Here is a 13,188-nt window from a genome sequence, read left to right on the forward strand (position 1 = left end):
TTACAACATTGACTCCTCCTGTTTCCCTTTTATAACCACATCCACCTCTTTTCCATTCCTAATCTCTGGCAACCACTAATCTGTTCTCCATTTCCAAAATTTTGTCATTTTAAAAATGATGTATAAATGGAATAAAATAGTATATAACAATTTAGACCTTTTTTGTTATTGTTGTTTATTTTTTACTCAGCAGAATTCCTTGGAGATTCATCAAAGTTTTTTGGTGTGTCAATATTTTATTCCTTTTATTTCTGAGTAATATTCCATAGAATGGATATACCTCAGTTTACTTAACTATTCACCTGTTGAAGTCATCTGAACTGATTCCAGTTTTTGATGTGTACAAATAAAGCTACTGTGTACTTTCACATAAAGGTTTTTGTTGGAACATAAGTTTTCATTTCTTTGGAATGTTTGGTAATACCATGTTTAGTTAACCTCCATATTATGTCTCTTTTCAAATTTCTATTGGCCTTCTGTTAAGAGCTGTAGACTTGTATCCAATAGACTTTGCGTTTATTTTATTAACTCCAAGCAAATGTTGTTTCAACATTATTCTTTCTAAATGTTTAGTGCCTTCACTGGCCCAGTCCTAATGAGATGTGCACTAAGAAAAATGCTACAAAGACAAAAATTGGTAACATTTCTCACCTGCCACATAGTTTGCCCCATGAATCCATTTGTCAGGATAACTCTCAAGCAGTGTGTTTGCTATCGATTTATCATTGAGAGAATATTCTTGTTGTGAACACTTAAGGGCCTAGGGAGCTCTGATGAATTTCTAACCCTTTCCAGGACACTCAACTGTTTAGAAAGCAGAAGGGAACAGATCAGACTTGTCAATAAATAAATTGTTCTTTACCTCCGAGTGGAACGATGCCAGGTTTGACCATTGGGCAAGCTCTCCAGAAGGAGCCAGATGGGGGAATGTGTGCTTCATTGCAACGTCATTTTTATTAAGTGACTTTGTCTTCAGGAGCATACTTCAGTGCCTTTCAGATAAATCACTTCTGTCTCCACACATCTAAGAGTCATTTGACAGGACAAATTGCACATTGGGACTGCTTTGCTAAGCACAAATGGGACACAACATTTTCAATCACTCTGCATCATTGGAACTAAGTTACAATATGAATAGCAGAAATAAATCTGTCACTTAAAACACCTAATTGTGAGACATATGCTGTATTTCACAGATGAAGCAACCTTCATCTCCACTAGAGTGAAAAAAACAGTCCTTAATTATCCCTAGGCACTAGGTCTTAGTAATTATTTTCCTCCATGGTATACATTTATATAATACAAAGAAAACATATTCTCCAGTTATATTTCTATTAATATTTTCACAGATTTAATAAACATAACCCAAGAAAATACTTGGAAAGAACTGCTAAACAATAAAAAAGTATTCTCAATATCTGTGACTATAGGAAAGTTCCTGGAATTAAAAAAAAAAAAAAAGATCACTAAACAAAGGCATATGTGTAAATCTGTCCTAGAAAATATGGACTTCAGAAAATCTGCATTCTACTGCCAACATTGCTGCTACTATTAAAAAAGCATTAAGAATAAGTCCACGAGCCTTTTTGGGTTAACAAAATTATGCTGTTAAAGTTTGAGGCAGGTTCTCCCCAAGCAGTTCGGCTCACTTTGCTTTCTCTTGGTCAGCCAACCAAGCCAGGCCAAGCAGATATTCGGCAGAAGACTTTAAGGGTAGCCTTATAGGGAACAATAATGATTGGTCCTCATCCCAGTCTAGCCACAGGACAGTTGGGTCCACTCTTACACTGCAGAATGTTAGATAGATCTGCCAAAAAATAGACCCTAGAATGGCACCCATGACTCACTTAGGAGAAAAACACACATATCAAGTTTTGTTTCAGAATCATCTGGGCTTCCTGTAAATGATCCACAGAAGCCTGAAGGGCTGAAGGGTAGGACCTCAGAGCTGTCTGCACAGGTGTTCTCTGAGCAGAGGCCAGGCGTTTCATGCTGACCTTCCAGGCTCTCAGCTGCCTTTGTTGATAAAGGTGCAAAGCTCTGCCCAGTGTGGTGGTTGGTGCCAAGAGCAATTCTGCATCATATGTTGTCTGGCCTGTTGGTACATGACCCACAAGAGCAGAGTTGGGGCCAACTGAACACATGTTTGATATTTTCTCTTGAGAGTTATTCTTTGAAGTGGGGATTGTTTGCTTTGGAAAACACCATTTCAAAGTTCTTGAGGAATGTGATATCTGAATATTAAGTATGCATTCTTATCTCATTTCAATTATTGATGCTAGCATCAGAATTTAAATCTCTGGGCAATGCAAACACATCTTAGGTTAAGGACTTTAATGGTTTGACTCCAAACCCTTTTCAGAGTGTTTAACAAGACCTGGTAGAGTGTCTGATACCTTTTCAGGATTCAATCTCAGGTGCATGCTTGAAGAAATGGCCAAAGAGAAAGTGGATGGTATAAAAATGAAAAATAAGGGGTCTGTGTACCCTTCAGGGGAAAAAATTGGAGTAGTGCAAAGGTTCTTAAACTTGGGGTTGAGGACCTCTGTTCCATGTTATCTCTTTGAGCAAGATGATTGGGGCAAATGTCCTTATCATCTTGGGTATTAGAATCATCATCTCTGCATCACAGACAAGGTGTTAGGTTGGCATGAATGTCACCATTTAGCTCTAAAAAGCCCATAATGCTGATATACCTTTGAATAATCAACAATTAAATATAATTATAAGTATTTTGAGTTTAAATCCTGAGAAACTTTGCTAATCAGTTCTCCAAAATAAAAAAGGAAGATACCAAAAAAAGGTAGAATAGATGCTGGGTATCCTAAAACAATTTATCATTTTGCTACAAGATTACAGTGAAGGTAAGATGGGAAGATCCTAAGAGTGGAAATGCAGGTGTCTATTACCTTGACTGTCCAGTCAGGGAAAATGTATAGTCACAGTTGGTATTCTTGCTGCCAGTCCATTTTGTTTGGGACACAAGTCTGCCTTCATCTTTTACCTCCATGTCTTCCTTGCTCTCACCTGCCTTCCTCTCCCTTGGCACTCTTCTAAAGCCCTCAGCCTGCCTGCTTTTCTGCTTCAGCAGCATCTCAGAAAGACAAAGTCCAGTGAGTGTCAAGACTAATGAACCTTCATTGAACACAGCTTGATCCAAGGGATGAATTCCAAACTGTGGGAACCTTTGTCCTACTTATGCCATATGAGAGTTGAGACCTTTTGGAACCCAAGATAAGTTTTCTGGATTCATTGAAAGTAGTCAGGGTTGACTGTGTGTACTCTTCTCCCTAAGGCCAGCCTTGCACTTGTAATGTTGAGTGCTGTGAACTTAGTGCTAAGCATCGTCAGTGTACTTGGAATGTAATCCCCAAGACAGCAGGGAGTTTTGTCCATTTTGTTCACTAATATACACGATTCCTAGTAGGTGCTCAACAAGCACTTAAGGCATGAATGTACAGATAAAGAAATTTAATTTTTAAGCCCAAAGCTTATCACTTTTATATTTCTCACAATAACTTCATGGATTTCACTATAACCAACATTTCTCCTTTAATATCTTCTTCATGGCCTAAAGAATGTAATACAGGTACAAGGTCATGATTAGTATTGTGCTTGTGTTTGCATTGTAGGTCCATCTCCTCTTGTCAAAGTGTTAGTGAATTTGTGCTTCTCTGTGGTGGGGAAAGAAGGAGTATACCTAAGGAGAGACCATAAATCCTAGGGTTTTGTCTTTTCCTCTTCCTCTGAAATGTGCACGTGGGAATTAATGTGGGAGCAAAAAGCTTGACTCTAGTATTTGACCCCAGGTTAAGAGAAACTATTTTTTCTCATGTTTTGTCTTGTAGCCCAAAGGCTAATAGGATGCCCAGTTAAGGTGTCTTCAGCCTGTGTTCATATAATGTGATTTTATGTCAGATGGGGAAAAGAAGTCTCCTACAGATAATGAAAGAACACCACGACCTTTCATATTCTAAGAAAGAACCCTGGGGAGTCTTTGTTCCTGTCATGTCACCCCAAAGAAACCCCACAGCAAACCAAACCAAAGCTGGGCTCATGAGGTTTTGAAGCTGGGTTGATCCAGCCTGGATCCTAGATCCCCCAGGAAACTAGGAGTTTGGGGTCTTCTGTGATCATCCATCTCACAGTATTGTTTAGGGGAACTTATTATTATCCATTCCACCTGACTGCCCTTTTTAGGGTGAGGCTAGTGAGATCCTAAACAAGGGTTTTTCAGGTAAGAATGAAATATGGACCAGCCACCCAGAGGAAGGAATGGAATGGTGTCCGCTCAGCTTGAAGGATGCATTTTGGCAACCAGGGTTTGTTTGCCACAATGAGCAGGGAATGGGAACTCATGAATGGAGAGCTGGCTGGGGTGTTGGAAAACTCATGGGAGAGAAGGAGAGGTTCTGAGGACACCAGTCTCTCCTGACCTGACACTGTTAATGCTGCAGACACTTTGGCGCACCCGATGGCTCCACAGCTTCTTTGTACTTCCACATGCTGTGAATATTCTCAAAAGATGTCTTCAGTCGGGCCTGGATTTAGCCCATTCACACATTGTCTGCATCTGGGGCGTTGGTTTATGCCATTGAATGACACATGGGGAAAAACTTTCATTTTTTTGCTCTGTTGATTTGTCTCAGAATGATTCATTCTTAATACTTTCTTTGCCCAATACCTGTTTCTGCAACCAAAGAAAAGATGCTAGTATTTACTGCATATTCCCAACTGATTTTTACTCCTGAAGAGTCTTCTTGTCATCTTCCAAGTCCCCTTGTTCCAGCACCCTGGGAAGTGACAGCTAAAAAAAAAAACCCACAAATCTGTCTACCCTTTTGGACATATTTAGTGACTAATTTTTTGACTCATTTTTTTCTTGTCTACTTTGTGGCTATGGAAGATTGCAGTTCTTAAGAATGAGGCTAAGAGGGACTTATTCACCTAGCAGACATTCACCTCTTTCATGGGAGGGCAGGAGAACAAGATCCTCATTAACCAGACCTGACATTGGTGGCTGCACAGCTGTGTTGGTGGTGGGTCTTCCTGAAGCAGCTTTGAATACTGAGTCCTGTGTTCTCACTCACAAGGAGGAAGTGCCCACAGAAGGGTGTGCAAGGAAGTCCGCCACTGGAATACTGTGGCCAGAAGTGACCTATCAATACATTTAGAGTAAGTCCCTGAAACAGTGATGGCATAGGAGGGTACTAGAATAACACCTACATTTCAGGGTTTTTGTGCCGTGAGACACTTGTACTCTGTGGTCCCTTATCTATGGAGGGCATGACTGCATGCATAACAAAAGCAAATTGTTGGTATTTTGAGACAACTAATTTAAGAAAGGTTTTACTCTATTTCCCTTGAAAAGCAGAGCCATACGCTATCTTCCTTCTAAACCAAATATATATATTCACTTTTTTCTTCAGGGACTTATAGGCAGCTACATGGCTTAATGCCAGACTCTGGAGAATTTAGTGGGATATTTAGGAAATGGGCAGGCAACTAGCAAGCATTTGACTGATGAGGGGAAAATGCACAGGTGAAGTCAGGGATCCTTCTGAAAGGAAGCTATGTTGGGAGGTCATTTTATCATTTTGCATTCCATTTTTAAGGAAACAACAGAATTATTTTTATTCCATTTCTAGGAAAAAATCTATTCAGACCATTCTTTTCCTATATGTCTCTAAGAAGTGTCAACTTGTTGACTTTATGTTGTTGTATTTACATAACCTCATGGGATTGTAGACAATGTTATCCACTCCACAAAGACAACAAACAAGAGTTTCATTGACTTTCTAAGGTTCACCCAGCAGCGTAAGTTTTACCCTCTGACTCCCGCTCTGTGTTGAGCAGATCCAGCAGGAATCAGTTCATTACTGAGACTGTTTAGAAAGGTTTGGGCAGAGTTAGCTCCTTCGAATCAAGAGAAGACTCAGCCAAGAACCTTGCGAGGCCTGAGGTGAGGGGATCCCAGTACATTCAAGCAGCAGGAGCTGCTGTCACTAGGGAACCAGCCATTTGCTGGCACTTCGGGGGCATTTTTGCTAATTCTGTGCTGGTAGGAAGGACTTGTCTGTCTGCCACTGCCTCTGTGGCCTTCATTACAAATTCAGAGCAGGCATCAGTGGTGGTTCCCCGGGAACGAACGCTTTGTGTGATTGTTGGCCCTTGCCAGTGTCCCCATGGAGCAGAGTCCTTGCATAAGCCACTTACAACTTTCTTCCATCTGCAGGCTTGGTAACACTCTGCACGATGAAGCTAATGGAATATTCAGGGTCAGTGCTAGGAACAGACGTATTTAAGGCTTCTCTTTGCACAGAAAACTTGTGGGAAAATTCCAAAAGTCTCGAGTTTTTGAGGTTAACTTTTATTTTCTTTGATTTCATTTTAAGTGTATTCTATATTTTTTTTGAGTTTTAGAAAACAGATGATATATTGTAAATAAATTATATAATGAAATAATGGGATATTATATACATGTATTATTTTATTGTTTGTGCACTATTTTACCTGACAATTTTCTAGGGGTTTTACTTCTCACTTTCTGCAATTAGAAAACAGAATACCTTTTGGAAGAACTGCCTAGGCTTATATTGTCATGGAGAAGTGTGTCATTGGCAAAAGCACCAAACAAAAAAAAATGTTGTTCATTCTATGGAAGGACCCATTGTACTTGGATGCTCATATAAACCCAAAATTTCTCTGATAGTCCAAAGATGGGAAAAATGAATAACTGGCTGAAAGTGAAACCAGTTGTAAATGCCTCTCATCTGATAGCAAAATGGTCCAGGAATTCAACATGTGTCTTTTCAGGCCATTTTTTCTAAGCAATGTTCTTCACAAATAATCAAAATATTCCTGAAATCCCAACACTTGAAAGTATAAGTTATGACTCCCAGTGCTACCACCTCATCTAAAGTTCTTGTCTTTTAAAATGGGTTAGTGATAGTAATATTAGATCCTGAACCACAGTGCTGTCAGATACCGTGAACTTATAGATACCATGTGCTTCTCACATGAAGTATGACACAAATATTTGTCACTACTCTTCAGTGTATGCGTGGTTTGATTTGGTGGAGGATGTATGTCAGTGGGGGCTTAGGGCCTTATGGTTAATGTGTAGAGTGCTAGTCAGATGATCCTGGTGAAAAGGAACTACAGATTAAAGACACTTCCATAATAAATTTAATTTCAAGAGATTACATCTATATATTATGCTGTACCTCAGTGTTTAAAATTGTTTTTATAAATGTCTGCATATTATTTGTAGCTTTCATTATTGTCTATTAAACTTCTTGAGCCACTAATCTCCACTCAACTCTTCTCTAAAGCACACTTCCACAATAAAACTTTACGTCCTTTAAAATCTTTAGTTTTTTAAGCAATAAATATTTATAAGGGAGATTGTATTTTCTCTTCATTGTCAAAATGTTACCACTATGAAATTGCTTCCTGTTGGAGTGAGTCATTTACCACTTCTAATGTTTTACAGCTCATCCTTTTACAATTGCAATAGAAGACACTGTAATTTTTTAAAATGTGTGTGTGTCTGGGGAGAGGACGGAGGTGGGGTGGTGTGAAGGTGGATCCTATTGGCAGATCTAAGGAGTTTCCCTCCATCAGAAGAATTTTTTTATGCAATAGAAAGTTATTTCTAGTTTTAGGGGAGAGTAATAGAGAATATGCTTTTACTCCAAGCACTGAAACTTGTTTTCCCCATTTGCGTTTAAACTTCCAGAAGTAAAGATGTCATAGGAATGAATGAGGTACTGATACAGGTACAACTTTGATGAATGTTGAAAACATTATTCTAAGTGAAAGAAGCCAGACAGGAAAGGCCACATATTGTATGACTCCACTTATATGAATTAGGAAGAATAGGGAATCCACAGAAACAGAAAGCAGGTGGGTGGTCGCCAGGGCCTTGGGAGAGGGGATGACGGAGAAAGATTGTTTTAATGGGCACTATGTCACCTTTGGGGGTGATGAATATATCTTGGAGCTAGTTAGAGCAGATAGTTGTACAGCATTTTGACTACTACATGCTACTGAATCATACGCTTTAAAATGGTATGTTTTATATGATGTGAAATTTCACTTCAGTAAAAAGTAAAGCTGTTAAAAATAATAAAGACATCACAAAGTACCACATACAGAATATACATTTTCAGTAAATGGTAATTTTGTTGTACATTTGCTCACAAAGCCATCTTTATTATTTGACTCCAATCCAGAGAGACACGGAGCTATTCAACTAGTTGCCCCTCTTTGAGGAGTTTGAGCATTTGCAGTGTCTGAGTTATTTTCTCCCTACAGTGTACTGTCAGTTTTATCTTTGAAATATCTTTGCCATGTGTCTCCTCTGTCCTTCCCCACTGCCGACACCCCTAATTCAGTTCATCTTTGCCTCCAGGCTGGGCTGTTGCTACAACATCTTGCCGGGGCATTCTGCTCTTACTCAGCCCTCCCCATTATTAGGTCTTCTAAGTTTTCAACCTTGGTCAAATCCAGGCCTTCCTTGGACTGTAGATTTTTAGTGGCATTTCATCAAGAGGAGAGAAGTTCCTAATTTGGCTTTTGCCACAACCTAAGGTGTGGTCAGGCCAAAGCAGCCCCTTTGCCCACCTGGGCTTTTCTCACCGCAGCCCTTGCTTGCCTATCTGCTCTCTCCTTTTCACACCACCTTGACTTGCTGGGATCCTATCTGGCTTTTGAGATCCTGATGACTTGAAATTTAATGTCTCTCCTCTCTGAGGCCTTTGCCAGCAAGGAACCACACTTCCTTCCACTGAATGTTCAGGGTACTATGTAGTACTCATTGCCATCCTTTTCATGGTCTCCCTTACATTATAATGATGTCTGTGCACGTGCAGAGGTCCAGTGGTGTGTCCGGAATGATCCATCCGCCTGGTGAACAGTAAAGCTAGGATTTACATCTTGATTCTGCCGGCCTCTGAACAAATATCCATTTGCTTCTCATTGATTTTTGGGCCACCCCATTTTCACTTTACCCTTCTCGCATGCCCGCCTGGCATATTGCCATTATGTGTAATTAAAGGCCCAATACATGAAATTCGTGCAAGGGGCTTGGCCCTCACAGCCTCAGCAGCTTGCCTCAGCTCTCGTAGCCACCCGGGCTTCATCCAGAAGGTCATCCGGAATGACGTCTGGAAGGTCATTAAGCTGTCCCATCTAATTAGCATATTACACTTTTATTATTATAGATAGGTTTTGAATATTTCTAGAATGTGCAACTTTTATGCTTCTTTACTAAGGAGCTATGTTTTTAAAGGGACTATCCAATTAACTCTTGTTTAAGAGATAAAGCACAAGAAATTGTAACTACTTAACTTCTGTGCTCTAAATTTTTTGTACATGGCCTTTATAGTCCCACTGAATGTCAATATTGATTTGGAATCACTGTAACAAAATGTCCTTTCTCACCATTTCCATGGACCCTTTTTCTGGTCTTCCTCAAATCCAGAGTATGTATATCTATCTCACTAATTATGCACCAAATTGTATACTATTCTGTGTTATTTCTTAAATAATGTCTTCAGTATATGCCTTTCCTTAATGATAGCAGTCCTATCTGTTTTGATGAATGAAAAAAATGAAAGAATAAAAAAAAATCCCTTATTGGTATTCTTAAACACGTTTTTAAGAAATCACTGTTTGAATCACTTGGAATTATTTTCCTTTGTTTTTGTACTGCCCATCTAGCTATTTGATAAGCAAGCATTCTCAGTCCCCAACCATCTGTAAATCTTTCATTTATTATCACTATAACCAGATGGTACCCATTTATTCCAAAACTGTTTAGGTTGAAAAACAACTGTATTGCTATATTTTCAGAAATTACCTTGGAAGGAAACCAATCATGTTTTAGGCCATAATTTAAATAGAACATTTCCCCCCGCTCTGTGTCCTTGGCATTTGCTAGAAGCAAGAAGCTCAAGGGAAAGCGAACATTGACAGATTTGAAAAGAGAACCAAACTAGGAGATGTTTAATAAGATTTTGTTTTTAAGATGCACCATCCTATGACTCCTTCCTATCATTAAATTCTGCTGAGTTTGGTTGAAAATAAACTTCAAGTGTCTGTATGAGTATAAAGAAATGCCAAATTATGTAAAATATCATCACTCTACTATGAGTTTAAAGAGGAGCAGGGAGAGGGAGAGTAGTTTTCCAGAAATAGACTTTTAAACGCCAACTCTAATATTTAAAGAATTACAATATTTTTGCCAAGCGAGCCACTTGTTAAGGAAAAAGGGTAAAAATTCTGGTGGCAGTTTTGACATTTAGGGAGCAGGAAAGATGTCGCTCCATCTTCCCATGTGACACCATGAATGAGAACATTGAAATGAACAACTGCACAAAGAATTTATTATTGACCTCTCCTTTTTTCTTCCTCTATTTCCTCTGCAGGTTACCTATCTGGGTAAAGTCCCTACCACAGGCATGCAGTTTTTTTCAGGCTGCACAGAAAAGCCAGTCATTGAGCTCTGGAGGAAGCACACACTAGCCCGAGAAGATATCTTTCCAGCCAATGTTCTTCTGGAAATCCGACCATTCCAAGTGTGTCTCCATCACCTTGACCACAAAGGGGAGGCTACGGTCCACATGGATACCTTCCAAGTGGCTCGCATCGCCTACTGCACCGCCGACCACAACGTGAGCCCCAACATCTTTGCCTGGGTCTACAGGGAGATCAATGATGACCTGTCCTACCAGATGGACTGTCATGCTGTCGAGTGCGAGAGCAAGCTGGAGGCCAAGAAGCTGGCCCACGCCATGATGGAGGCTTTCAAGAAGACTTTCCACAGTATGAAGAGTGATGGCCGGATCCACAGGAACAGCTCCTCTGAGGAGGTCTCCCAGGGATTAGAATCGGATGACGGCTGAAGGAACTTTGGGGGCTTCAGAAAAGGCAGCATTGGTCCAGGAATTCCAGACCATATGAATATGCAATGATTCAATGAAAGACTGCCAAACTATTGGCCGACCAAGCTTTTTAAATTCAGAAGAGCAACTCTAAATCTAAAGAAATGTATTATTAAAGTAATTACGTTACATTGAAATCTGCTGCTGCTGTGACTGTGAGGAGGTGGGAGTGTGGATGGGGAGGAAAGTTCTAGACTCTTTCTTTTTCTTGCTCATTCCCTAGGGCCTCCTTGTAGGAGAGCTCCATGCTGATTTTCACCATTCTCAGGCAAAGACACTGAGGCTGTTATTTGATGGACAATTCCAGTTTGCCTTATGAAAACCAACAAGAATGTTAGATGCACTTAACAGATCGTTAGTCAAGGGGGCAGAGAGTAAGTACTGATGCTGATGCGGAAGCAGCAGGGCTAAAGGAAAAGTCAGGTGGATTCGAGCCTGAGACTCCTCTCCCATGTTTCAGATCCTCTCCTCAGTAAGCAGATCAGCACAGCCTTCATTGAGCTTTACAACTAACAGTCTGATAGTTGGCAGTTAATTCACAGTTAAAGATAATGCTTTTATTTACATAAATATATCAAGTAGTGTCCTCTTATTGTATTCACTTCATCTATTTTCTTAGAATCCTTGCAACTACTAATGACCCTTCCCTCCTCCTGCCCCACCCACCCTTGTTCCCCTTCTAACCCAGGCCAACATCCCCACAGGGGTGGATCCTCAATACACACTGCAGGACACCCAAAGGGAGGAAAATCACTGAGCAGATGAAATCAACCTTCAAACCAGCTAGGAGTTCAAAACAACCACCACCACAACAGATACCTTGGAAAAAGAGAATGAGTTATCAGCAAGTGAACAAACTCCATGCAGGCTATCCTTTTGTTCAACTCTGATTTGTGGTAACTTATGGTCCTGTCTAATGAGTCCTTCCAGGCAAGCTTCAAATCTGACTTGGTGTCACCAAGGAAGCCTTGCTGCCATTACTCAACCTTGCAGTCCAGTGAGTTCTCTAAATTTGGCTTGTCTATGTCCAACTTAATCTAAAGAGAAATCTGACCCTGTGACCTTCAATTCAGGAGCATCTCAGAGTCAGGATCACCAGTGCATTCACTGTTTCTAATGAGAAGTTCTCACTAAAGCTGAGATTTCTCGGTTTTTTGGATCTTTCAATGTCATAAAATGCCAAGGGTCATCACTGTATAAAATTGAGAGGATTTGTTAAAATGCAAATATTTAAGGCTGAGAGCAGATGGCTAGTTTCCCAGATAATGCTGCCCGCTGATTAAAGTTGGTTTTTAATCCTGGTGATGGTGGGGGCAATGGGGCACCTTACAGAAAGAAGCCTTAAATGAGAGTTAATAGTATCTAGAGAGCAATGGTGTTTGTGTTTTGGTCTTTGTATCTGTGTGTTCCTATATGCATCTGTGTTGTGTACATGTACCCCCATGTGTGGTTTGGGTTTAAAGCATGTAGAATTAGCATGGAGTCATGTTGAGGAGAACCCGCCCCTTGGAGATATGCTTGCTGCTTTCCAACACATGTAAACTATTCTTTAGCATAAATGCATTCATTCTTTAATAAAATATGTTTGCATTAATAAAGCTGAGGCGTTTCTTACTTTATGTCTTTCCTATTTATGTAAAAATAGAGCAAATTAAGTAAATAGGGAATTCTATCTAAGCACATGTTCAAGCTTGGTCATAAATAACCCATTCCTTGATTGTGCTTAAAAATTATGTGTGTGGTTATTTGTTTGTTTTTGTTCTTTTTTTAAAAGATTCTTATAGAGAAAGGGAGAAGAAGAGAGAAACATTAAGACATGGATTGGCTACCTGACTCCTGCACACCCCCTCCTGTGGATTGAACCCACAACCTTGGCATGTGCCCTGACCTGGAATTGAACCAGCAACCTTTCAGTGATAGGATAATGCCTAATCAACTGATCAACACTAGTTGCTGAATTTTATTTTCTAACACTCGATTTATCTTGATCGCTGTCCCTTAATTGAGATGGTAACTGAGCTGTACCAGCACAGCCAAGGCGATCCTGAGCGGGGGCAACGAAGAATGGAGAAATGATAGATAAAGAGAAAAAGCTGGGTCTAGGTGGATCTTCTGAGGACACAGAACAGATCCAGACTGCAAAGTTGAGGCTTTGTTTATAGTCAGGGGCAAACATGGTAATGTACAATGTTCTTGTAAGTTTTACTTGTTTTGGCAACAATTGCTGGCCCTCTCACAG

The 13,188-nt window shown here is 40.0% G+C and overlaps 1 protein-coding gene across 3 annotated transcripts in view; it reads left to right on the forward strand.

Moving 5' to 3' along the window:
- PID1 (phosphotyrosine interaction domain containing 1) overlaps positions 1-12,547 on the forward strand; it is a 182,997-nt gene extending 170,450 nt beyond the window's left edge. For all 3 annotated transcript variants that reach the window (XM_084891887.1, XM_084891885.1, XM_084891886.1), the window contains one exon: positions 10,434-12,547. In XM_084891887.1, the coding sequence (XP_084748013.1) occupies positions 10,434-10,910 (477 nt within the window). In that variant the 3' untranslated portion in view covers positions 10,911-12,547. The remainder of the gene's footprint in view (positions 1-10,433) is intronic.
- Positions 12,548-13,188: the final 641 nt, after the last annotated feature.

This window comes from Pipistrellus hanaki (genome assembly GCF_964339955.1).
Source record: "Pipistrellus hanaki genome assembly, chromosome: 8".
Classification (NCBI taxonomy): domain Eukaryota; kingdom Metazoa; phylum Chordata; class Mammalia; order Chiroptera; family Vespertilionidae; genus Pipistrellus; species Pipistrellus hanaki.